Below are 27,069 nucleotides of genomic sequence, written 5' to 3' on the forward strand. Positions count from 1 at the left end.
TCAGAAATGAAAATGGAGAAGTAACCATGGACACCACAGAAATACAAAGAATTGTAAGAAAATACTATGAACAACTACATGCCAACAAGCTGGACAATGTGGATGAAATAGATAAATTCCTAGAAAAATATAATCTCCCAAAACCGAATCAGGGAGAATAAAAAGAAAAACTGAATAGGCCAATAACTACCAATGAAATAGAAGCAATAATAAAAAAAACTCCCACCAAACAAAAGTCCAGGTCTGGACGGCTTCACAGGGGAGTTTTTCCAAACATTCAAAGAAGACCTAAGACCTATATTCCTCAAACTATTTCAGAAAATCCAAGAGGAAGGAACACTTCCAAACTTTTTTTATGAAGCCAGCATTATCCTAATTCCAAAAACAGTTAAAGACACTACAAAGAAAGAGAATTACAAGCCAATATCCCTGATGAACATAGATGCTAAAATCCTCAACAAAGTATTAGCAAATTTCATGAAGCAATATATTAAAAAGATCATATGCCATGATCAAGTTGGATTTATTCCAGGGATGAAAGGCTGGTACAATATTTGCAAATCAATAAATGTGATACATCACATAAATAAATTGAAAGACAAAATCACATGATCATTTCAATAGATGCAGAAAAAGCATTCGAAAAAATCCAACACCCATTTTTGATAAAAACTCTCAGCAAAGTTGGAATAGAGGGAGCACATCTCAACATGATAAAGGCCATATATGACAAACCTACAGCCAACATCATACTCAATGGGCAAAAACTAAAACCATTTCCCCTAAGAACAGGAACAAGACAGGGATGCCCACTTTCACCACTCCTGTTTGACATAGTATTAAAAGTGCTAGCCATAGTGATCAGACAAGAAGAAGAAATAAAAGGCATCCAAATTGAAAAAGAAGAAGTAAAACTGTCATTGTTTGCAGATGACATGATATTGTACATAGAAAACCCCAAAGACTCCATCAAAAAACTACTAGACTTAATAAATGAATTTGGCAATGTAGCAGGATACAAAATTAACACGTAGAAATCTATGGCTTTTTTATACACCAATAATGAACTCACAGAAAGAGAAACTAAACAAACAATTTCCTTTACTATTGCACCAAAAAAATTAAGATACCTAGGAATAAACTTAATTAAGGAGGTAAAAGACCTATACTTGGAAAACTACAGGTCATTGAAAAAAAAGAGAGAGGAAGACATAAACAAATGGAAGAATATACCGTGTTCATGGATTGGTAGAGTCAACATCATTATAATGTTCATACTACTTAAAGCAATCTATAGATTTAATGCAATCCCAATTAAGATACCAATGGAATATTTCACAGACCTAGAACAAACTCTCCAAAAATTCATCTGGAATAAAAAAAGACCCCGAATAGCTGCAGCAATCCTGAGAAAGAAGAACAAAGTTGGAAGGATCACAATACTAGATATCAAACTATATTACAAAGCCATTGTTCTCAAAACTGCCTGGTATTGGCATAAGAACAAACATATAGACCAATGGAACAGAACAGAGAACCCAGAAATCGATCCAAGTCATTATGTTCAATTAATATTTGACAAAGGAGGCAAGAGCATACAATGGAGTCAAGATAGTCTCTTCAATAAATGGTATTGGGAAAATTAGACAGATACATGCAAAAAAAAAAAAAAAAAAGGAAACTAGATCATCAACTTACACCATATCCAAAAATAAACTCAAAATGGATAAAGGACTTAAATGTAAGATGGGAAACCATAAAAATCTTAGAAGAATCCATAGGCAGCAAAATATCAAACATATGTCATAGCAATATCTTTACCAATACAGCTCCTAGGGCAATGGAAACTAAAGAGAAAATAAACAAATGGGACTATATCAAAATAAAAAGCTTCTGCACAGCAAAAGAAACCATCAACAAAACAACAAGAAAGCCCACTGCATGGGAGAACATATTTTCAAACGTTATCTCCAATAAGGGTTTAATCTCCAAAATTTATAGGGAACTCATACAACTTAACAAAAGGAAGATAAACAATCCAATAAAAAATGGGTAAAGGACCAAATAGACACTTTGCGAGAGAAGACAGAAGGAAGGCCAAGAGACATATGAAAACATGCTCAAAGTCACTGATTATCCGAGAGATGCAAATCAAAACAACAGTGAGGTACCATCTCGCACCTGTCAGAATGGCTATCATCAACAAATGACAAGTGCTGGTGAGGATGCAGAGAAAAAGGAATCCTCGTGCACTGCTGGTGGGAATGCAGACTGGTGTAGCCACTGTGGAAAATAGAATGGTGTTTCCTTAAAAAATTAAAAATAGAACTTCCATTTGACCCAGTAATCCCACTTCTAGGAATATATCCCAAGCAACCAGAAACACCAATCAGAAAGACTATATGCACCCCTATGTTCATAGCAGCACAATTTACAATAGCTAAGATTTGGAAACAGCCTAAGTACCCATTAGCAGATGAATAGATTAAAAAAACTGTGGTACATCTACACAATGGAATACTACGCTGCTGTAAAAAAAGAAAGAACTCTTTCCATATGCAGCAGCATGGATAGAACTGGAGAGCATTATGCTAAGCAAAATAAGCCAGTCGGAGAAAGATAAATATCACATGACCTCACTCATTTGTAGAATATAATGAACAACATAAACTGATGAACAAAAATAGAGGCAGAGGGGGGGGTGGTGGAATATTTTAGAATATAATAGAAGTAATCCTGCCCTAACTGGTTTGGCTCAGTGGATAGAGCGTCAGCCTGTGGACTGAAGGGTCCCAGGTTCGATTCCGTGTGCAGGAGGCAGCTGATCGATGTTTCTCATCGATGTTTCTAACTCTCTGTCTCTTTCCCTACCTCTCTGTAAAAAATCAATAAAATATATTTTTTAAAAAAAGAAAAAAGAAGTAATCCTGTTATTTGCAGAATATTTCCTACAACTTTTGTGATATCATACTATGTTGGTACAATTTTGGTAATATTATACTTAAAATTCTTTTTTTCTTGAAATATTAATATTTATTGCATGTAATATTATATTTAAGATAGTTTTTCTTAGTCCGAGTGGAGCGAGCAAGCTGACTGGTTGTGTAGTTGCGTCTCGGAGACCGGTAGCGCTTGCAGCATGGCTGACCAACTGACTGAAGAGCAGATTGCAGAATTCAAAGAAGCTTTTTCACTATTTGACAAGGATGGTGATGGAACCATAACAACAAAGGAATTGGGAACTGTAATGAGGTCTCTTGGGCAGAATCCCACAGAAGCAGAGTTACAGGACATGATAAATGAAGTGGATGCTGATGGTAATGGCACAATCGACTTCCCAGAATTTCTGACAATGATGGCAAGAAAAATGAAAGACACAGACAGTGAAGAAGAAATTCGAGAAGCATTCCATGTGTTTGATAAGGATGGCAATGGCTATATTAGTGTAGCAGAGCTTCGCCATGTGATGACAAACCTTGGAGAGAAGTTAACAGATGAAGAGGTTGATGAAATGACCAGGGAAGTAGATATTGATGGTGATGGTCAAGTAAACTATGAAGAGTTTGTACAAATGATGACAGCAAAGTGAAGGTATTGTACAGAATGTGTTAAATTTCTTGTACAAAATTATTTATTTGCCTTTTCTTTGTTTGTAACTTATCTATAAACTAGAGGCCCGGTGCACGAAATTCGTGCACGGAGGGAGGTTGTACCCCAGCCTGTACCCTCTCAGCCCAGCCTGTACCCTCTCCAATCTGGGACCCCTCAAGGGATGTCCAACTGCCCGTTTAGGCCCGATCCCACCGGTGGGATTGGGCCTAAATGGGCAGTCGGACATCCCTCTCACAATCCAGGACTGCTGGCTCCCAACTGCTTGCCTGCCTGCCTTCCTGATTGCCCCTAACCGCTTCTGCCTGCCTCTCACAATCCAGGACTGCTGGCTCCCAACTGCTTGCTTGCCTGCCTTCCTGATTGCCCCTAACTGCTTCTGCCTGCCAGCCTGATCACACCCTAACCACTCTGCTGCCAGCCTGTTTGCCCTCAACTTCCCTCCTCTGCCGGCCTGGTCACCCCTAACTGCCCTCTCCCGCAGGGTTGATCACCTCCAACTGCCCTCCCTTGCAGGCTTGGTCCCTCTCAACTGCCCTCCCTTGCAGGCCAGGTGCCTCCCAACTGCCCTCTCCTGCTGGCCATCTTGTGGTGGCGATCCTGTGTCCACATGGGGGCAGGATCTTTGACCACATGGGGGCAGCTACATTGTGTGTTGCAGTGATGATCAATCTGCATAGTACTCTTTTATTAGACAGGATAGAGGCCTGGTACAGGGGTGGGGGCCAGCTAGTTTGCCATGAAGGGTGTCCCTGATCAGGGTGGGGTACCCTTGGGGCGTGGGGTGGCCTGAGCGAGGGGCCTGTGGTGGTTTGCAGGCTGGCCACGCCCCCTGGCAACGCAAGCGGAGGCCCTGGTATCTGGAATTTATTTTCCTTCTACAATTGAAACTTTGTAGCCTGGAGCAGAGCCAAGCCTGGGGCTCCCTCTGAGGCTGGTAGCCATTTGTGTTGGGGTTATAACTGAAACTTTGTTGCCTTAAGCAGGTGGGCCCCGGCCAGGGTGTGTGGAAAGCTTTGCTTCCCCTGTTGCCAGCGGCAACCCTGGCCTGCTCTCTCAAGCTCCATTCTGCCGCCATTTGTTTGAATTTGTTTACCTTCTAAAATTGAAACTTTGTAGCTTGAGTGGAGGCTTAGGCCTGCAACGGCTGGCAGAAAGCTTGGCTTCCTCTGTTACCTAGGAAACCTTGCTCTCTGTGGCTGTAGCCATCTTGGTTTGGGTTAATTTGCATGCTCGCTCTGATTGGATGGTGGGCGTGGCTTGTGGGTGTGGCTTGTGGGTGTGTCGGAGGTATGGTCAATTTGCATATTTGTCTATTATTATATAGGAAGGTTCCCCCTACTGCCAAAAAAATGTGCATGTATAGTAATTAGGACTTCATTCCTCCATGTTTTCTTCCCTTATCTTACTGTTATTGTCCTGAAACCTTATTTTAGAAAATTGATCAAGTAACATGTTGCATGTGCCTTACTCTGGATATATCTAAGCCCTTCTGCACATCTAAACTTATATGGAGTTGGTCAAATGAGGGAACATCTGGATATGCCTTTTTAAAAGTAGTTTTCTTTAGGAACTGTCAGCATGTTGTTGTTAAAGTGTGGAGTTGTAACTCTGCATGGACTATGGACAGTCAACAATATGCACTTAAAAGTTGCACTATTGCAAAACGGGTGTATTATCCAGGTACCCGTACACTATTTTTTTGTATTGCTGGTCCTGTAACAGAAACATTTTCTTTTATTGTTACTTGCTTTTTAAACTTTGTTTAGCCACTTAAAGAAAATCTGCTTATGGCACAATTTGCCTCAAATCCATTCCAAGTTGTATATTTGTTTTCCAATAAAAAAAAATTTTTATCCCCCCCACCATAAAAGATAAGTTTTTCTTGAATTATTGGTGTTTAATGCATGTGGCATTATATTTAAAATAGTTTTTCTTGAGATATTAATGTTTATTGCACGCATTCATATTTAAGATAATTTTTCTTAAAATATTAGTTTATTGCATGTAACATTATTATATTTAAAATTGATTTTCTTGAAATAAAAGATAAATTAAAAAAAAGAAGGTCATGCACGTGAAGACCCAGAAGAGTCAGAAGAGGAGAAAGTCATGTGAAGCTGGAAGCAGAGATTGGAGTGATGTGTCCACAAGCCAAGGATTCACGTTGGAAACAACACCAGAAGCTGGGAATGAGGAATGGGGACAGATTTTCCCTCTGGGCCTCCAAAGGGAGCCAACCCTGCGGACACCTGGATTTCAGAATTTTGGCCTCCTGAAGTGTGGGATAATAGATGTCTTGTTTTAAGCCAATAATAATAATAATAATAATAACAATAATAATAGAAGAATTAGGTAAAGTATGTCCTACCATTTTAATTCTTCATAAGAATCTCACCAACATGTGTAATTTTCCAGAATTTGGACAGAAGAAAAATCTAATGGTTCAAAGTATTCCAAGTCTGGTTCTCAAAATTCATAGAACTTTTCTGACTCTGTTCTAGTTTGGCCACAGAACCTGACAACTGATATCTTCTCAAAAGTGTAAAGAGCTTCCTAAAACAAGCAGGGCTGGGAGTAGTTCAAGGAGTGCTACCTAACCACCCATTCACCCTGGCGTGAGCTTTTTGGTAATTACAGCCAGAAACAAAGACAGGAAGCTGGAAATGAAAACAAGCTTCTTGGCGTCAAGCAAAATAAGTCACAAAGCCCACACCCAGAGCTGGTAACCACCCTCAGATGTCTTACTTTTGAAAAAGACCAGCATATTAAGGCCCAGGGAAAAACCCTTCAAGGGGATCTTGAGGGTAAGGTTGTATTTCAGACAATACAATAATCAATGTTCAGAGCAAACTGGAGTCGGTAAGTTAAGATTACACCTAGGGTCCTTGGCTTGTGTATGTTAGAAAATGCACCTTCTTTAACAAGATTTACTTCCAAAATGCTTAAAAGTCAGAGATTTGGTACTAGGGTTGTTTTGAGAATTTTACTTGGGTGAGATTTTCAGATAATCCTGAATAATGAGTTCTTAACTCTCTTCACATTAAAAAAAAACCCAAAACACCAAGCCAAGACAAGGTCACAGCTGTTCCATCCAAAGAGGGATTTATTGTGAAAAATAAGGAGTCAGAGAAACTAGATTCTAGTTTTTCCTCTGCCAAAAATCAGTTGGGTAATCTTGACTTCTCTTTGCCTGGGGTGACTTCTTTGCAAAACAAGGCCATTAGGCTACTTGATTTTTAAAATCCTTCCCAGTTCTGGTGTTCAAACATTAAGTATGGATATTAAAGGGTAATAGGACGGAAAAGGTAAATCATATTATGCCAATTATCTTCTCTTTATTCATTCAACCACCATTTATTGAGGCTTTTATTGAGCTGGCCCATACAAAACTCTACAAGTACTGGAAGAAGTAAAAGAACTCCTGCCTTCATGGAGTTTTCTATTTAATGAGGAAGTCAGGCAACAGCCAAGCAAATAAAATAAGGAAACAAGAGTCTGAGAACAATAGAAAAGACATCTTTTTTAGGTAGGGTGGGCAGGGAATGGCACCTTTGGAGAAGTTATGACGGTACCTACATAATGAGAAGAAAAACAATATGAAGAATTTATGAAGAGCATTTCAGACAGAGAAACTTACTAGTGTCTAAGTGCTTAACTGTGAATTTGAGAAACTGGAAAAAAAAGATTGTAATAATAAAGCAGGAGAGTAGTACAAGAAGATTTGAAGAGTAGGTGGGGGCCAGTACAATTTTGCCATTCTAAGAATTTCTGGACTCATTCTTAAGCAGTATAGAAATCACTGACAGGCTTTAAGTAACACTTCTTGTTATAGAAAATGGACTTGAAGGGATACACTGGGAGTGGGGAAATCACTTAGGAGGCTGTGACAGGAGTACAGGCAAAGTATAATGGTGGCTTGAGTAGGACACTGCAGTAGGGATTGGAAAAGGGGAGATATTTAATATACCATGGAGGTAGAGTCAAAAAGGTTTACTACTGGACAGTTTCTGCATATTTGAAAGAATGAAAGCAATCAATGTTGAGAAATAATATTGTACTAAGTTATTGATTTGGGGAGAATGTTTTGAGGGGGGATAGAAGAGTTTAGAATAGTTGGGGGGAAATAGAGTTGTTTTGGACATGATATTTGTTTTCTGGGAGACATCTTATGTAAGCAATGGGCATCCTGAACCCTCTATTCTACCGATCTTGTTTTGATTTTGGGCACAGTAATTACACACCTTTTTTCTAAGACCCACCTTTTATTTATCTTTTTATGCACACTGCCCAGCATATACCTGGGCATATAGTTGGTGCTCAATCAATGTTTAATTATGTCCTAAAAAATAAACATCTTTTCCCCTCAACCTTACATTTACCCATGTGCCTTCATCTAGATCATAAAATTCCAGATTATTCTAGTCTAGGTCTACATACAAAAACTTAAAATAAAAGGGAATACCATTCTGGGTCCAATTTGCTGCGCAATCTGGCCAATTGTGTGTGTGTATTTTCCCTAAGGCTGCTTTTAAAATTTCTAGATTGAATTCCACACTTTGTGATTTACTATGAAAAACTCAAGTCACTTAAACTTGGGGAAGTAGGGACCAATTTGCTTGTCAAAGTTATCACTGAACCAGAACACATTACCTGAGTTCAAACTTGAGTGGGACTCCCATTAATTGTGGTCTTGACCAGACCCTCTCTCCAACCCCCAAAAAATGATTTAGGGATTATTAAAATGACAGCAGCAGCTTAATTGGCAAAAATCCACAAATATGTTTCAACTTCTGAAAGCCAACATTTTGGATTAGGTTGTTTTTTAAAAATATATATATTTTATTGATTTTTTACAGAGAGGAAGAGAGAGGGATAGAGAGCTAGAAACATCGATCAGCTGCCTCCTGCACAACCCCCACTGTGGATGTGCCTGCAACCAAGGTACATGCCCATGACCGGAATCGAACCTGGGACCTTTCAGTCCATAGGCCGACGCTCTATCCACTGAGCCAAACTGGTTTCAGTGATTAGCTTGTGCTTTTTTTTTAAATCATTTGAGATTTCTGATTTTTGTGGGATCTACTTTGCCTACTAACAATTTTGTGGTAGATGACTAAAGAGATAATACCTTTTTTTTTTTTTTTTTTTTTTTTTTTAGGGAAACTACATAAAAATCTGCTAAGTAACAAAGTCTTGCTAATAATTATCCCAGCCTTCCCTACCAGAAAGGCCCCAGAGAATGGCTGGAGTAAGTATATTGCTTACTTCTTCCTTGTTCTCCCAAAGAAGTACTATCTGCTCTATATGTACATGAAAGTTTGAAAATTTCTAAAGGCAGGGAGTTTTATGTTCACATCTCCCAATTAGTTTGGCATGGTGCCCTACAATAAAGAGCTTACTTATTTTTCACTTGGGCATCTCATTCATGGGGAGATGAAAATATATTGTCTTTTAAGTAATTGCTTATGTAAGAGATACTCAGATACTAGGGAGTGCAACTAAACAAGAGTATAACTCACCTTTCTTCTTCCTGTTTTGTTAGGTCTATTATTGGTAACAATTTTTTAAGTTGAACAATTTTATTAGACTAAAACATGCTGCAAAGCTGCTTATAATCTCCTTTGCCTAAAAGTGAGGTCAAATGATATTAAGATACAAAAGATCAGCCTGCTCACTCCTCCTCTATTTCCAGTCAACACTGTCATCAATCCAAAAAGAATTAAACAGAGAATAAAAATTTATAGGCCTTCTCTTCCAATTCCAGTAATTCCCAGCCTATATACAGTAAAAGGCTAATATGCAAATTGTCGCCTCATGAGTTCAACCCAGAGACCTGGGCTGACCACTTGGAGGTGGCCTGGAACATGGCAGGTGACTAGCGGTGGTGGCAGGGTGCTGAGGGAGTGACGGAAGGAGGCGGCGGGGAGGCGGGGAACTGCGTGGTGGTGGCTCCGGAGGAGGTGGGGAACCCGATCGCCAGCCAGGCCTAGGGACCCTACCCGTGCGTGAATTTCATGCAACAGGCCTCTAGCTGGTAATACAACTGAAATGCTTAACCCTCACCTGGCAGACTTAACTGAAAAAAATTTCATGTTGGGCAGTTGAGATAAAATCATGACTAAATATTGGCCGATTCCACCCTCACTTAGCTATTCTTAGAATTACCTCCTCCAAATAATTTCTCAAATAAAAAACTAGGTGAGTCAAATCCACATTTAAAGTGTAGAAGCCAAACCCCACACCCTCAAAACACTTTGGCTGGGGTAGTAACTAAGGCTTGCAGCTGTGATCCAGACTAGGGAGACTTGCTATCTGCTCTTTTATTTTCCCAATGAGTAGCAGATGCGCTCTTGTCAGCCAGTTATGCAAGAGCTGATGGGGAGGACAAGGCATTTTAGAAAATTGCTTAAAGCAGCAATTCTTTGCACAATACAGGCATACCTCAGAGATATTGTGGATTTGGTTTCAGGCCACCGCAATAAATCGAGTCACACAAATTCTTTGGTTTCCCAGTGCTGGCGCAGGGTCTAGTCTTTAATTTATAAAAAAAAAAAAAAAAAGGCAGTATCTGACGAAGTGCAATAAAACAAGTTATGCTTGTAGTCATAGCAATACTAAACCACAGCAGCTTATACTAACCATACTCTCATCTGTCCTGGATATGTATTTTAGTTTCTTGAATAATTTACCAAAAACTAAGGTCTTATGTTTGGCAAATTAGGTACAATCCGTAAATATTGTGCAGTTATTTCTATCACATCTTCCCTATTTCAAAGGTAAACTGTTCTTATTTTAGGAGCTTCAACTTTCATAAGATATTGGAGACCCTAGTCCACCTTCCCAATTCCTATTTGGGATTTTACTTGAGGGAAAAGGGGAAGTGGAGTGATTATGGTGAAATATGTTTTAAAATTGCTAGGTTAAACCAAGTTTTAAACACATACTTTATGCAGGATGTCTCAAGCCCTTTAATATGATGATGTGCATTATCATCAGTTTTCAAGGGGGTAGGATAATAAAGTTTATAGTATGTGCAAAGCTTATGTGCTCATGGAATCCTTTTCATGGAATATGCTGTGGACTGAAGGTTTCATGGAATTCAGCAGTAATGTTCTTTAAATCTAATAATAAAATAAAATGGTATAAATGGGATTGTTGAAGAATCTGAAGATTAAAGCAAAGTGCTATTTTTCCTTAGATTTTTATTTTGTTTACATTTCCCCCTTTAAATTGGTACACTAAACACATTGTAATAAAATACTGTGATGCCCTGGCTGGTGTGGCTCAGTTGGTTGAGCTTTCTCCCATGCACAGAAAGGTCACAGGTTAGATTCTGGTCCGGGCACATGCTCAGGTTGTGGGCTCAATCCTCAGTAAGGAGTGTACAGGAGGCAGCCAATCAATCTCTCTTCCCTCTCCCTTCCTCTCTCTAAATCAATAAAAACATTAAAAAAAATAGTGATATGACATGCTTGTTTTTATAAGCTAGCTTGGTATTGATGAAAAAAATCCTGTTCTGAGTTTAAAACATCCTGCTTAAAAACAAACTTGCAGAATGCGCAAAATTACATGCACTTAGACATCCCTAACCATAGAATATTTGTGCTTTTGAGATTTTTCCTAAATGGCATAAAATCCTCAAATAATTTTCAAATTTTCCTACTAAAAAAACCTTCAAAAACCTAAAAAAAATGTTACTACTAAAGCAAAGGATGTAAATCTGTAATCCAAATAAAGTTTAATTTGTAAGGTGTAACTTCTAAAATGAATTTTCTATATTGAAAAATGCATGGATAGAGTATAAAATTTATAGTTAGATCTGAGATTAAACTGTAATTTAGCATGTATGAGACATACATTGAGACTGAAAAACGTGACCAAGAGCATTTTCATTTACAAAGTACTGGTAAGAATACTGCTTGCCCTGGCTGAGTAGCTCAGTTGGTTAGAACCGTGGTCGGCAAACTGCAGCTCGCGAGCCACGTGCGGCCCTTTGGCCCCTTGAGTGTGGCTCTTCCACAAAATACCATGGCCTGGGCGAGTCTATTTTGAAGAAGTGGGGTTAGAAGTTTAAGTTTAAAAAATTTGGCTCTCAAAAGAAATTTCAATAGTTGTACTGTTGATATTTGGCTCCGTTGACTAATGAGTTTGCTGAATACTGGGTTAGAACATTGTCCAATATGCTAAGGTTGCGAGTTTGATCCCCAGTCAGGGTATATCCAAAAAGAAACCAAAGAATCCTATCTAATAAAGAGGTAATATGCAAATTGACCATCACTCCAACACACAGGAAGGCTGCCCCCATGTGGTCAAAGATGGCCATCCCCATGTGGACACAAGATGGCCACCAAAAAATGACCAGCAGGGAAGAGCAGTTGTGGGTGACCAGGCCTGCAGGGGAGGGCAGTTGGGAGGGACCAGGCCTGCAGGGGAGGACAGTTAGGGGCAACCAGGCTGGCAGGAGAGGGCAGTTAGGGGCAATTGGGCCAGCAGGGGAGCAGTTAGGTGTCAATCAGGTTGGCAGGGGAGTGGTTAGGAGGTGATCAGGCTGGCAGGTAGAAGCAGTTAGGGGCAATCAAGCAGGCAGGCAGGCAAGCGAGCAGTTGGGAGCCAGCAGTCCTGGATGGTGAGAGGGCAGTTGGACATCCCTCAAGGAGTCCCAGATTGGAGAGGGTGCAGGCTGGGCTGAGGAACACACCCCTCCCCCCATGCATGAATTTTGTGCACTGGGCCTCTAGTGCATATATAAGTAGAATAGCAATTAGATGTTTCTCTCTCCAATCAATAAAAGTATTTTTATAAAAAGGAATAACTGCTTTACATGGTTGGTGTGATTATATTAGTGTCTTAGCAAAATGCGGGGCAAGAGCAAATAAAAGACTCCCAATAAATTGTATCTTTTGTTAATATTTCTTTCACAACTAAACAAACTTCCCTACCACAATGTAGTCCAAAATCCTCTCCTGGTATCCAGAACACTTGGCCTATGGAACATGATCCTGAGATATGTTGGACAAAAAAAATCCACAGACAGGCAATTGTCAATCACTGTATTTTATTACAATACTAGGGGCCCAGTGTACGAATTTGTGTACCTTGAAAGGAACTGTGGGCTGCGAGGCTGCAGTGGGCAAAGGGGCAGGACTCAGCCTATCCTTCGTGCCCCCGCCTGGCCCCTCCTATCGTGGCCCCAGGTCCCCCGTCTGCCAGAAGCCCTCCTCCCGCCACTGCCACTCCCACATGCTGATGCTGCTGGCCCTGCTTGCACCTGCTGATGGTGCAGCGCGAGCAGGGCCAGCGCCGTCAGTGGGTGTGAGCGGTGGCTACTGCCTCAATTGCCCTGCAGGAATAGGGGGAGGTGGAGAAGCCCTCAGGGGAAATCAGGACTGGCACCGGGAACCAGCAGTGGGCGCGAGTGGCAGCTCCGGCTCCAAGTGCAAGTGGAGCTGGCGTCAGCAGTGGGTGTGAGCGGTGGCTCCATCGCCAGCAGTGGGTGCGAGTGGGGCAATTGCCAGCAGTGGGTGTGAGAGGCGGCTCCCGGCCCCGATCGCCTGTCAGGAGCAGGGGGAGGTGGAGAAGCCCTAAGGGGCGATCGGGGCTGGCAGCCACCGCTCGCACCTGCTGACATGAGCGATGAGGGCTGGTGCTGGTTGCAGGCAGTGGGTGTGAGTGGAGCTGGCACCAGCAGCAGGTGCAAGCGCTGGGCGGGACCATGGCGTGCAGGAGCAAATAATTTTCAGTAAATACCAGAGGCTTGCCCCGATGACAGCGACTGGTGACCCGCCTTGGTCTGGCGCCCCTGCTTACCTGCTCCACCATCCTGCTATGGCCAACGCCCACCATGTTCCACGAGCACCCCCAGGTGGTCAGCGCATGTCATAGTGACTGGCTGTTCGGCCTATTTGCATATTAGCGTTTTATATATATAGGTATTTAGTGTACCAATTTAAGAGGAAAAATGTAAACAAAATAAGTCTAGGGAAAAATGGCACTTCTCCTTAATCTTCAATTTATTCTTACTTTAATAATCCATCTTATTATTAAATTTTCAAGAACATCATTGCTGAATTTCAGACTAAAAAATGAATGAGTAGAAATGATGACACCAAAAGAGTTAAGCTGAGGAAGTAATATTGATTAAAAAAAATGTAAAATCTACCTTGGCTAGAACTGAACATTGATAGGTAAGTTTCTCCAAAGGGAAAATCTAACTTGAATCATAAAGGTTCATTTTTTATATAGTCCAATACCATGTTAATTAGAAACTCATGATTTGATAAAAAGTTTTACTTAGTTACATTTGACTTCTAAAATCCTACTGGGCATGCTATTTGCCATGTCTTACTTTTCTGAGATAACTATCTACATTTCTTATTATTTTTTTTTTTTTAGTATTTTTTTTTAATTGATTTCAGAGAGGAAGGGAGGAGAGAGGGATAGAAGCATCAATAATGAGATAAAATCATTGATCGGCTGCCATCTGCACGCTCCTACTGGGGATCAAGCCTGCAACCCAGGCATGTGCCCTTGACTCGAATCAAACCCGGGACCCTTCAGTCCACAGGCTGATGCTCTACCCACTGAGCCAAACCAGTAGGGTTCTACATTTCTTAAAAACGAGAAATGAGTTTGCCTGGGACTGAAGTTCAAGAAATAGTTTGGTGCTACTAATAGCTAACATGTTATAGTTAGAATACTATACCTGCAGTTCAGAAGTGCTTTGATTGGATTCTATTTTAGAAATACATTCAAAATAACATTCTTGTAATAGCAAACAATTTTCCCATTTTAAAAAAAAATGTTTTTATTGATTTTTTAGAGAGAGGAAAGGAGAGGGAGAGAAACATTGATGTGAGAAACGTTGATCAGTTGCCTCCCGTAAGTACCCTGACCAGAGATCGAACCTGTAATCTTGGTATGTGCCCTGCTGGGAATCGAACCAGGTGACCTTTCAGATGACGTTCAACCAACTGACCACTGGCCAGGGCTCTCCCACTTTTTATTTATTTAACATATTGATATTTCCATAAACTTGTAAGTGGAAGATAAGCTGTTCAATAAAAGCCATTTCATATGTACAATATACAGAAATTATTTAAAAGTCTGTTCATATAATGATTCTTTGGGCACTAACAAAAAATTAAGATACAAATAATTGACTAAAAATGAAACTATCATTAAACTAAGAAACACAGGAATTGCACTTCATTATGGGGGGGGGGGAATCTCAATCTTACTGTTTTAGAAGAATAAAATACATTTGTCATAGTATACATTATCATATTCCCTTAAAGCAGAGAGTAAAGTTTTAAATTAAAAAGTGTTCATTAGGAACTATCTTCATATCATTAGTTACACACCATTCTCTCATCATGCAAACAAAACCTCAGTTATTTCCTAAGGTCTATTTAAGTCAAATAATAAACTAGTAATAGCAAATTAATTAGCAGGCTGTAAATCAGAGTGGTGTAGAAATTCTGCAGTTGCATTGTATTTCCTGTCCATAGTACTGCTATTAAATCCATTTTCTCCACATATTAGAAGAAAAAAAAAGGCATTGATAGTCAAAATAAGATTTTCATTGTTGCAACAAATGATAGAATATGTGAGAGAAGGAAGAGTTCCTAATATTAGATTACGGCAATCTTTATGATCTATATATATAAAAGCCTAGGCAACCAGTCGACCGGTAGCTATAATGTGCACTGATCACCAGGGGGCAGATGCTCAACCCACAGGAAACATGGAACAGACTAATGAATCTCAGAGGAGAAGGGGCATGGGGGAGGGTGAAAAAAGATTAACCAAATATCTTAATATGCATACTAGAGGCCTGGTGTACAGATTCGTGCACTGCTGAGCCCTCTCACAATCTAAGACCCCTTGGGGGATGTTGGACTGCTGGTTTGGCCCAATCCCTGGAGGCCAGACCAAGGGACCCCACTGGTGCACAAATCCGTGTACTGGGCCTCTAGTCCTTTATAAAGGTAAAGGATTATTGTGTGTATATATGTGGAAAGGAGTAGGAAACAAAGGCAGGTGGTTAGGACAGTCATATAAAGGGAATGCTGAAACTATATTAAAATTATATTTGTTAAAAAAACTGATCTGAAGTCTGCCAATTAAGTGTACAAAAGAAGAGCAGACATTAGTGCAAGTTTAACCTGATAATTTATTTGTGAATAAAGCTAGTTTACGTGAGGAAAAAGTTTAATCCTTTCCCTGAAAACATAAACAAACTCAAAAGGAATTTTAAAGGTAGTAGGCCAGAAAATGCAATAGTAATTCTTGTAATCTTTTTTATTTAAAGAGAAAAATCAAGTTGAAATGTGTTAAAATACTTTTCAGATTGAATATTTATCAGCCTATATAATCTGTTGTTCCAACTGGATTTTGACTTAAAAAATTTTATACGAGCTATCACATCTAGAAGTGAATAAAATAAATTAAATCCCCTCCCGCTTCCCAAGATATTATTTAACCTCTAAAGCATATAGAGCTATGTAATATCTTATACAAATTAACCAGTGTTCTTAAAAAAGTAATGCAGTTTTGGACTGATGATATTATGCTGTATTTGTGGTGAAGTACTAGGCACAATAATATATATATATATATATATCAATTAGGCATTTTCAAGTCTAATTAGTCTCTAAAGTTATTTAATTCTTGGCAACATTGGTATGCATTTTGGTACTTAAGTCATGAATTGTAGATAACAAGAGCAGTAAAGTATAGTAACAGGGGTTGTATCAACAATGAGTGTTGAACAAATCTCTTCTATGAACTCTGTGATTTGTTTTGCAGTTGGTCACCTGTAGTAGATCCTGCAAAGATAAAAGAAAAGCAATCAACATAATTTGTTTGTTGTATATTGTCAACCTGGGAACTCCCTGAGCTAAAGTTCCCTTCTACTGCCATTGATGATTAATAAATAAAAAGATCTAAAAAACAAATATAGTATATTTCATGTAGGTAAAATAGTCTGATATGAAAGAATCTGCATACCCCCTAAATATTCTAAAGAGCAGAACTGGAGTGTCGATTTGGTGACAAGACAAAAAGGTTTCAGACTGACATTTCTGTGAGTAAAGCACAGGTGGATAGCTGAGTTAATTATAACTCAAATACCCAAAGCTATAAAAAGATTGGCATTTATGGTATCAAAATTATAAAATATTTCTTCAGATTCTAAATATGCCACTTTTTAAAATAAAAACAGTAATAAAACAGAGGTTAGGGGAGAGGGAGGAGAAGAATAACGCTAAAAAAGTAATGGGTTCTATAAAACCTGGAGATATTAAAAGCTGATAATATTTTTTTTAAAACCCAAAGGGTAGAGGATAAATAAGGAACTTTCTTTTCTGTTTTATTTTGTAGTCTTTTCTATCTTTGTGTTACTTTATGAAGCTAGATAGAATATATTCCTATGTAAGTAGTACTTCATCTCCACTGAAGAAAAACAAAGCACTGAGCTAGTACAAATTTTAATTACCTTTAAATGATAAAATATATTTATGTACTGTAAGTGTGAAATCTAATTTCTTACAACTAGAAAGACAAAAAGAGCTACTTTTCAAAAGCTGTGGTTTAAAAAAAGAAATCCCTTTAACCTTTGGCACAGTGTTGCTGGTGCAAATCGCCAGAGGCAAATAAGGTAAGTATTCACAGAGTCTTTAAGAATTGATATTGAAAGTCTGAGCAGAAACTGATGAAAACTCATAACCAAAGAAACATTCATTTTTAATACATCAAAATAAATCACTAAGATATAGGTAAATGGGAAACAAAGGCCAATTAGGAGAAAGGCCAACTAAAAATGGGTAATAAATTTTAAAAACATACAACAATTATTCAAAATAGAGTTTGTTCAAATTAAATATAAGCTAAACAGATTATAGTGTATAAAATGGAAATGAAATGCTGAATAAAGTAAACTGTATCACCCTGGCTGGGTAGCTCAGTTGGTTAGAGCACCATCCTGATATGCCAAGGTTTCAGGTTTGATATCAGGTCAGGAATCAATCAGTGAATACATAAATAAGTGAGACAACAAATTGATGTTTTTTTTCTGTCTCTCTCCATTCCTCTCTTCCTCTAACATCAATAAATAAAAATAAAAAAATAAAACAGAAAACAAACTATATAAAAGGCTAAATAAAGCCTAATACAGAATACCAAAAATACTACAATAATATTTTTATTATGAGACAGTTATCAGATTCTATCACAGAATCACTTATATTTCACATATGCTCAGCAAAACAATATAATAATTTACTTTCCTAAGATTTAGCCATCCAAAGCACAACAAATAAAGTTACATCTCCACTGAAAAGCATCAGTTTGCAACTACAAAGAGTAGGTAAACAGGTACAACATCTGCATTAGTGGTGTAGAAGATGCACCTTCATGGAATACCAAAATAACAGCTTGTTAAAAATAAATAAAATCTAGAGTTGGTAGGCTGCAGGGGCATACTGTCTGAGACTTAAAAAAACAAAACAAGCCCTGGCCTGTGTTAGATCGTCTGAGGTGGTTAGATCGTCAGCCCGAGCACTGAAAGGTCGAGGGCATGTACCTGGGTTGTAGGTTCCATTCCCGGCCCCGGTTCAGAGCATGTGCAAGAGGCAACCAATTGAGAGACAAATGATGTTTCTCTCTTTCCCTCTGCCCCCTTCCACTCTCTCTATAAAAACCAATGGAAAAAATATCCTCAGGTGAGGATTTATAAAAAAACAATTAGCCAAATAACCTGTCAATCCAACAGTCAAAAGAATCAACACTGAAAACATATCATACATTTTGCACCCAAAGGGATATTAAAACAAATCTTCCATATTAAAAATGTTTCTTTTAAAAAGCTTAAACCTTAATTTAGATTATGAAATATCAAACAGGATCTAAAACATTAAAAACAAAATACAGCTTAATATGAAGACAAACATCATTGCTTAAAATCAAATAAACCAAAACACATAGCCATGTAATCTACACTAATAAAAGAGAAACATGCAAATTGACCACCACTCTGCTACGCCCACCAGCCGATCAGAACGAGTATGCAAATTAACCCAACTAAGATGGCGGCTGCCACGGAGCGGGAGTGAGCAGGAGACTTGGGTTGCCCCTGGCAATGGAGGAAGCCAAGCTTCCTGGCCGCCCCGGCCTCCACTCAAGGCTACAAAGTTTCAATTATAGAAGATAAATAAATCCCAGATACCTGCTTCCAGCCGGCCCTGGCCTATGCTTGGGTCGCCGGGGTGTGTGGCCGGCCTGCAAACCACCACAGGCCCCCCCACACCCCAAGGGAACACCCACCTTGATCCGGGGCACCCTTCAGGGCAAACCAGCCGGCCCCCAACCGTGCACCAGGCTTCTATCCTATCCTATCCAATAAAAGAGTAATATGCAAATTGTCACTCCAACACACAAGATGGCTGCCCCCGTGTGGTCAAAGATGGCTGCCCCCATGTAGACACAAGATGGCCACCACAAGATGGCCAGCAGGGGAGGACAGTTGGGAGGGACCAGGCCTGCAAGGGAGGGTAGTTGTGGGTGATCAGGCCAGTAGGGGAAGGCAGTTGGGAGGGACCAGGCCTGCAAGGGAGGGCAGTTGGGGGCGATCAAGCCTGCAGGGGAGGGCAGTTGGGAGGGACCAGGATAGCAGAGGAGGGAAGTTGGGGGCAACTGGGCCTGCAAGGGAGGGCAGTTGGGGGTGACCCAGGCATGCAGGGGAGAGCAGTTGTGGGGGGGGACCAGACCAGCAGGGGAGAGCCGTTAGGGGCAATGAGGCTGGCAGGGGAGGGCAGTTAGGGGTGACCGAGTCAGCAGGGGAGGGCAGTTGGGGGCAATTGGGCTGGCAGAGGAGCAGTTAGGTACAATCAGGCTGGCAGGGGAGTGGTTAGGTGGTGATCAGGAAGGCAGGCAGGTGAGCAGTTGGGAGCCAGCAGTCCTGGATTGTGAGAGGGGTCCCAGATTGGAGAGGGTGCAGGCTGGGCTGAGGGACACACACCCCTGTGCACAAATTTCGTGTACTGGGCTTCTAGAATAAAATATGGTCTTAAGTCAACTCAGGGCATAAAAACCTTATTATTTTGAGATTGGCCACACGTGTTTAAATTTTAGAAACTTTTGGCATAATTGAATGACAGCAAAATATTCTGAGGTTCTTCAAGTTCAAAGCAAAATAAAGTCTATTACTTAGGCACAAAGGATTACAAGAGTCTCAGGAATATTTCTTAAACATCTAACCTTGATTTGAGTCTTCCATATTCATACTTTCTCCAGTTGCACTCTCTAACATTTCTTCATCTTCATCATCTTCATGTAGGTCTTTTGAAATTAATTGCCTAGCTAATTTCATATTCAGTCCTTCATTGTAGTGAAGCTTCCTTTTCATTTCAAACTGTCGCTTTTTTTCTGTAAAATACAAAAAATAGGCTTAGAAGTCTTTAGCTCAAGGACTGGCAAACTTTACAGCCTATATCTGTTGCTACCGCCGGAACATAGTGACGCACGTTTGTTTTTGTAATGCTTAAGGTTGCTTTTGTGCTCAAAGGCAGAGCTGAGTAGTTGCAATAGAACTATATGACCTATAAAACTGGAAATATTTACTTTCTAGTCTTTTCAGAAAAAGTTTGTCAACTTCTGCTTTAGATGGTTCAGGTGTATCTTAATTGGAATACAGGAATAAAGCCATTTAGTAGCTCTATTTGTGAAGAAAATTTAAAGATATTGAAAAACTTTCCAGAAAGAGTTGAATAGGGAAAAAAAGCAAACTATAATACTGTGTGTGTGTGTGTGTGTGTGTGTGTGTGTATTGATAGTCTTGAGTAGAAACTGATGAGTATTATGTACAAGTATTATATACAAAGTCTGCATATATGTGCATGCATACACATGGAGAGAAAATAAGTAACAGTGGCTAATTCTGGGCCAAGAAACTATGGGATACTTTTAATATTTTTAAGTTTTTATTTTTATAATTAAGAAAAAAATTTCTTTAAGAAATTCTTTCATTAAGAAATTACTAGGATTTAAAACAATGCTGGCTAAAAATGCAACCTCATCCCCAGAATAATTTTAAGAAAAACCTGTTATTATAGTTATTAAAGTGAAGTAATTATGGACTACTCTTTTATTTATATTCACCATAGTAACATTAAACAAGCAACAAATAAATGTAGCTGATCATATTTAATTAATAGACAGCATTTTAAAGATCAACTGTTTAGAAGAAATAATTCTAAGATTTTAAAATATCTTAGACCAGTAAATTAAAAAATAAAAAGGGGGCTGATATAAAACTGCCAACTATTTATTTTGTCAAACAAGAGAGCATTCAAACTCATTCACCATAGTTTTATTATGGTATTCATAAAAACATTTTAATGCCAAAAAGGCACCAAGAAATAGAAATCTCTCAGAATACGGCTATTCAAAGTACTTTCTCAATGTCCTCTAATTTCAAGTTTTTATCATTATGGATACTTATTTTACAGGCATTTATAGTTCATATCACCACTCATTAATCATTTTCAGGGAAGTTCTGAGACCAACATCCATTTCAGCATTCCATAAAGATCTTGCCAAGTATCTTTCTTCTTCTCTGCTTATAGATTATTTTGTGACTTGTTTTACTCTTTCAGAGTACCATATTGTAAAGAGGAATGAAATTAAGAAAAAAAAAAAAAAAGGCCATTAAAAAGACCAAGTTCTCATGACTAAATTTTTAGTTATGCCTTTAAGTATTCAGATGATGTAGTACAAGGCAATATAAAAAAAAATCCTAAATGCCTCTAATACTGTATAAATTTACTAAAAAGGTAACACTTTTTCTCATTACAAGTAACACAATTTCATGAGAGAAGCATAGTAAAATTCTGCCATGTACAGAGCAGGTTTACATAATTTAAAAATGATTATAAAGTATGAGTTACAATTTTATCCCCTATTCTTGATCATAGGTTCCTGATTTCTCTCTTTATATTTTCAATGTTTTTTATGATGTAATATACATACATTTTTGTGTATTTGTTCTATTATCTTCGTAATATTAACTAGTGTGGTTTCAAACTGTGCTTCATGACTATTTAGTGAGTCACAACTAGCATTTAAAGAAAAAAAGTAGAACAAAAAAAAACCCCCTGAAATATCTCATATAGTAAAGCGGGATACTCTTGTGCACTTTTTATTTTTGTAATTTTATGTACACATGTATATTAAATGGGATTTCATTTAAAATGTTTAAAAAAACATTAAACTGAATTGTACAGGGAAACTGAATTACTAGATCAAAAGATGTTTTGTTTTGTTTTTAGTTTTCATTTTTCATGCCTACCAATAGTAATATGAGTAACCTATTTCTCCACATTCACACTGAAAGAGATATTATCATTCTTTTTAATTCTTGTTGATCTGAAAGGAAAGAAAGGTACCATGACATTTTTAATTTGTAGTTCCTTATTCCTAGGAGTTGATATTATAGTATTTTTTGTGTGAATTATATTTACAGTCTAAGAAAATTATTTCTTTTTAATTTTAAGAGATAATAAACTTGGTTTTGCTTGTTACAGATATATTTTAGTTTTGGAATACTCAAAACTTATTACATAATTTAATAAATTTCTATTCACTTCATAGAAAGCTGCTAATACACAAATAGTCTTAGTCTTCTTTGAATATATTCATTTTATCTATATAATCCTTGTATGGCAGAGCAACATAATGCAGAGTACAAGGGCATTCAGATTTCAGGTCCAGATTAATAATAATGAACTAACCACATGAACAAACAAGTTAATTATCCTTTTTATATTTTCTTTTACTATCCTACAAACTAATATAATGGAGAATATACCAATTATTTTAAATTCTTAAAAGTTAATATTTACTGAGCACTTACAATATGCCAAGAAGCAGTGCTAAGTGCTTTAAACTCTATGTAATTTAATACCAATGGCTCTCAGTATTTCTAAAGCTCCCGATTTATAAATGAGGAAATGTAGACTCAAGAGAAATTAAGACAAGTGACATACCTGGAGTACAAACTTAGGTCTGTCTGACTCCATAGCCAGTATCTTGTTATGCTATCAGTTACAAGACATTTTTTTCTAAAAATTTCTGTCAACAAACAAGGCTTTTTAAGACATGTAATTTGTTTATAAGTAATAAACATCTATACATATATACACATCAGTAACTCTACTAGTGGAAACTGAACATGTGAAATTGCCAACTATTCAATAGTTCCCCCTGCTGGCTTATTCCCAGAAGTACAATTTAAAGAAAAAATCCTTAATGAAAATTGTCAATACAGTATAGGTTAATAATAAATTCCCTGTTCTCAATAGATCATGTTTTTAGAGAATAATGAAGAAAACAAGATATAGAATTTCTATCTGAAACCCTTTTAAGGGCCTTTTGGAGTATATGTTGGGAAAATATAAGTCAGGAAGTCACTGTGGGTACAAAAAATATAATACAACTTGAGATTATGCTATTCGTAAAATTTTCTATTTTGTACAATTAGGCTCAGACTATCATAATTTCATGGAATAAGCTATATTCTAAGGATGTAAGGAGGGAATAGCAAATTATACCTTAGCAGCTGCCTATGACAAAGATTCTGAACTTCTTTTAGGTAGTCCCTACATTTCAAAGCTCCAAGTATACTGCTACTCTCTTTTCTTTTTCTGTGAGGGTATGTGGGTCTTTCTTGCATCTTTTTTTTTTTTTTTTTCTACACAGAGGCTTGTGGTTTTTTCCTTTTAAAAATAGTTTAAGTTATATAAACTATTTTTAATTCTTAAAAAGATTCTACATTCATATGGTTCAAAGGTATAAAAAGCAAGGTGAAATATCTTCCTTTTCTCCGAACCTCCATACATAACCGCTGTTACTGTAATAATAGAAACAATGAGTAGATAGCAATGCCTTAACTGTATATGTGCTATATGGGCTACAAAGGCCTTTTCCATCCCCGTTGAGAGGTTATCTTTATCTTCTTTCCTATGACACTATCGTTCTTTGTATGATGGAACCTAATAAAAATCTTCTTACTATGCCTGACTATCTGGGATCATTAAGTTTTTCTGCCTTGAAACAGAAAAAGCACAAACAACTGGCAAATTAGCTTTTATTTCTATCTACTTTAAAACCACCCATACACTCAATGACTCTAAAAGCATTAATCTAATAAATATTTACTGAGCATCTACTCTATGCCAGGCACTAAAAAAATTACAAAGGAACACCAGTGATTACTTTAAAGATGGTAATATTTTCCCAAATTCTTGATATCGAGGTGGAAAAGACTGTCAATACAATAAACACACATAAGTAGAATTTGAATTTAAAAATGTCACTCCCAATCTCCCTTATCCACTTTCCAAAAAAACACACAACCATTTTAAATCTTCCAAATAATGCGTTTATTTTAAGCAAAAATTATTAGCATAACGCTGAAAGAAGAACAGGAAATAAACTACCTTGTTCTTCAGGTGAGAGGTCACTGTCTTCATCGTCACTGCTTTCTTGTACATGAACCTGATACTTGGGCTCCGAGCCTTCAGCAGCAGCTAATCTAAACAATCATTTGCAAAGAAATCAACACTCTGATATTTTTATATTAACTCAGTGACTTGTTCAACTTTTGAGTACCATTAAAACATCATTAACAAGGTCATTAACATACTAGCTATAACTTGATGAGGAAAATAAAAAGCAAGAGAGTGAGCCTGGGTGTAGAAACCAAAATGCAACAAGAAGACTGGAGGGTGAGAAATCAATGAACAGCAAAGAAATAGAGCTTTTGTTTAGAAATTCAGTTATTTTTGCCTTTCTCACATTCACTGTTAAAACTCAGGAGGCAGGATATTAAAAAAACAAACAAACCACAATCAGTGTATTAGGCTCTGGTACTCTAATCTTTCTGTCACTTGCATACCTTGATTTTAATCTAGAAACAAGACTATAAAAATTGTTATGAAAAATCCAGATATACTTAGCACATGCTTTTTATTTACACTTGTACAAGTAAAATGCCTTTAACTCTGCACAATTAAAAACAGCGTAAGTGAAAATGCTTTATAGTCATCAGTACTTACTTCTTAGCTAACGTATCTGGGATCAGGGCTTCAGTGTTTTCTGAATCACTCAATGCATCTTCATCATCACCTATCATACTAGGACAACAAGCATATTATAATTAATAACGGAACTATAATTTCTCAAGCAGAAAAACAAGGTAAATATAATCCAATAGACTTACTTAAAATATCAAGACATTTATAGCTCTGTTGTCATCTTTGATGTTTAATTTTAGCTTCAATTCAATTCAATGCAAATATTTAAAAGTAAATGATTAAAAAACAACAACACTACTGCAACCATGAAGATAAATATTGAAAATTCAAACCATCTGTAAAAAAATACTTCGATTATTCCATCCAGTGGGGGTGGGGGAGACAAATAATGCAAAAACAAACAAACAAAACAACCTCACTGTCTGTTTTAGAATATGTAATGTTACATAACCTGAAGATGAGACAAAGGGATCTATGCAGACATAAGTTTAGGTAAAAATAACAAAATATTTATTGTCTTATTTTCCATACAAACACTATAAACCTACTTTTTTTTTTAATTCCTCACCTGAGGATATTTTTCCATTGCTTTTCAGAGAGTGTATATGGGAAGGGGGGGAAGAAAGAAACATTGATGTGAGACACATGTATTGGTTGCCTCCTGCATGTGCCCGAATGGGGCCAGGGATCGAACCCGCAATCCTTTGAATTGTGGGCCTACACTCATCACTGAGCAACAATGGCCATGGCTATAAAAAGCATCTTAAAAACAAACAAATAAAAACCTCTTCAAGAAAAATAAGAGCTAGTAAAACTGAGCACCACATCAAGAAAACGTACATACAGATGTATGTATGCACACACATCTGTACATACACACAGCCTCAATCATTTAGGGACCAAATAACTTTCGAGACTCTCAGAGGAAGAATATGGGTAAGGTAAAGAGAGAGAGAAAAAAGCGTATCTACCTGTGGAGAGTGGCTGCAGTGTTCAGACAGGATCAAGCCTCGGACTGACTTGTGGCAAAGCCACATACAAGTCCCAGCATGGAGGGCAAAGCCCTCCCAGCACAATTATAGCCAAAAGGCTATGGTTGTAAGCTTGACCTTATAGTCTGACCCTGAAGTCCTAGGTAGCTAAGGGATGTGGGGTGGGGGGTGCAGCAAGTGCTGCCTAAATAAAGCTTAATAGAGTTCAGAGAATGGCAACACAGGAAAGAAGCAGATTTGAAATTCGCAAGAACACTGTAAACCTCTTGCCCTTGTTTTGCTTTGTGTGATCTGACTATAATTTAAATAAAGCTTTGGCTTACAGGCTGTGTCACTGTTTCCTCATCCAGGCACAGTGATCTACCTGGTCCCATCTATATTCTCTTGTGTGTCTTCTTTAATCCTTCACCACCCCTCCTCAGGTTCACCACTGGCCGTGCTGGACACTGTTCATCTACCATTCTGATTTATTATATTTTAAATATAAAGCCTAAAAATAATGAGTACAGCTATATTTTTGAATCATGTTAGATCTAAAGTCTTTAGGTATACAACAAAGTGGTTAGACAATCATACTTTACAAAGTGTTTCCCCTGAAATTTCCAGTACCTACTTAGTACCATACATATTGAATATATTCCCTATACTGTACTTTTATATCCCCGTGAAAGAAGTGAAGGGATTAAGAGGTACAAATTGGTAGTTACAAAATAGTCTGCTACTTTTATTGAAAAGGAAGAAAGCCCTAACTTTGGCTTCTGGTACAATAAATGTTTTAAGATATGTTTTAAAGTATATCTGTAATTAGGAGAAAACAATATAAACTTTTCATAAATAATATGTCTATTTCTTCCCTCAAGTTTATTAGTATTAGTGTTTCAGTATCTGTACTTACTATTTCCTTATTTCTTTCTACCCTTGCCAAAATCATCATGTTTATTCTTTTTACGGTTTTTGTTATCATCAAGTTATCTCAACTTCGCTTCTTCCAAAGATTTCATCCATTGATTTAAAACAGAATTTCTTAACTCTATTTTAACAATAATTTCTGGATTTATGAACTTACACTTCAATGACAAAATATTTCAGTCCTGAAAATCTTTATTTTTTCGATACAAGTTAAGGCATACTCTGCATTAGGTATTTCCACTTATTTAGAACGCCATCTTCGCAAAATGCTAATTGGCACATTATTTTTGTCTTTATACTAATCACTGCCACACACTATTATTTTAAAAATTTTGGAAGACTCAAAATTGCTAACAATAACAATGCACTTATCTAAACTACAATATTATGTAAGTGAAAAAGAAGGACATCAAACAGTAGTAATGACCACTTGTCTTTGAATGGGTTAAAAAATAGTTAACATTTGT

General features: G+C 37.7%; 2 protein-coding genes and 1 pseudogene across 3 annotated transcripts in view; 1 reads left to right on the forward strand and 2 right to left on the reverse strand.

The window, feature by feature from the left end:
* Positions 1-3,078: 3,078 nt before the first annotated feature.
* LOC129148572 (calmodulin-1-like) lies at positions 3,079-3,648 on the forward strand. Its single transcript, XM_054713849.1, has one exon. The coding sequence runs from the start codon at positions 3,140-3,142 to the stop codon at positions 3,587-3,589; it is 450 nt and encodes a 149-aa protein (XP_054569824.1). The 5' UTR covers positions 3,079-3,139; the 3' UTR covers positions 3,590-3,648.
* A 12,116-nt stretch (positions 3,649-15,764) lies between these two features.
* Positions 15,765-27,069, reverse strand: part of PPP1R2 (protein phosphatase 1 regulatory inhibitor subunit 2) — a 36,693-nt gene continuing 25,388 nt past the window's right edge. The window contains exons 3-7 of one of the 2 annotated variants that reach the window (XR_008555560.1): positions 24,723-24,800; positions 24,105-24,199; positions 19,867-20,034; positions 18,934-19,001; positions 15,765-16,439 (exon numbers count right to left, since the gene is read on the reverse strand). Coding sequence is in view for 1 of the 2 variants with exons in the window: in XM_008151619.3 (XP_008149841.1) it covers positions 16,393-16,439; positions 19,867-20,034; positions 24,105-24,199; positions 24,723-24,800 (388 nt within the window). In the remaining variant the exon portion in view is untranslated. The remainder of the gene's footprint in view (positions 16,440-18,933; positions 19,002-19,866; positions 20,035-24,104; positions 24,200-24,722; positions 24,801-27,069) is intronic. The other variant, XM_008151619.3, reaches the window with a different exon arrangement.
* On the reverse strand, positions 23,526-23,634 carry LOC114235191 (U6atac minor spliceosomal RNA; annotated as a pseudogene).

Source organism: Eptesicus fuscus, chromosome 3 (assembly GCF_027574615.1).
Source record: "Eptesicus fuscus isolate TK198812 chromosome 3, DD_ASM_mEF_20220401, whole genome shotgun sequence".
In the NCBI taxonomy this organism is placed as follows: Eukaryota; Metazoa; Chordata; class Mammalia; order Chiroptera; family Vespertilionidae; genus Eptesicus; species Eptesicus fuscus.

Bases quoted from the DNA above. Each gene is read 5' to 3' on its own strand.
- LOC129148572 (XM_054713849.1), top strand. From the start codon at position 3,140: ATGGCTGACCAACTGACTGAAGAGCAGATTGCAGAATTCAAAGAAGCT.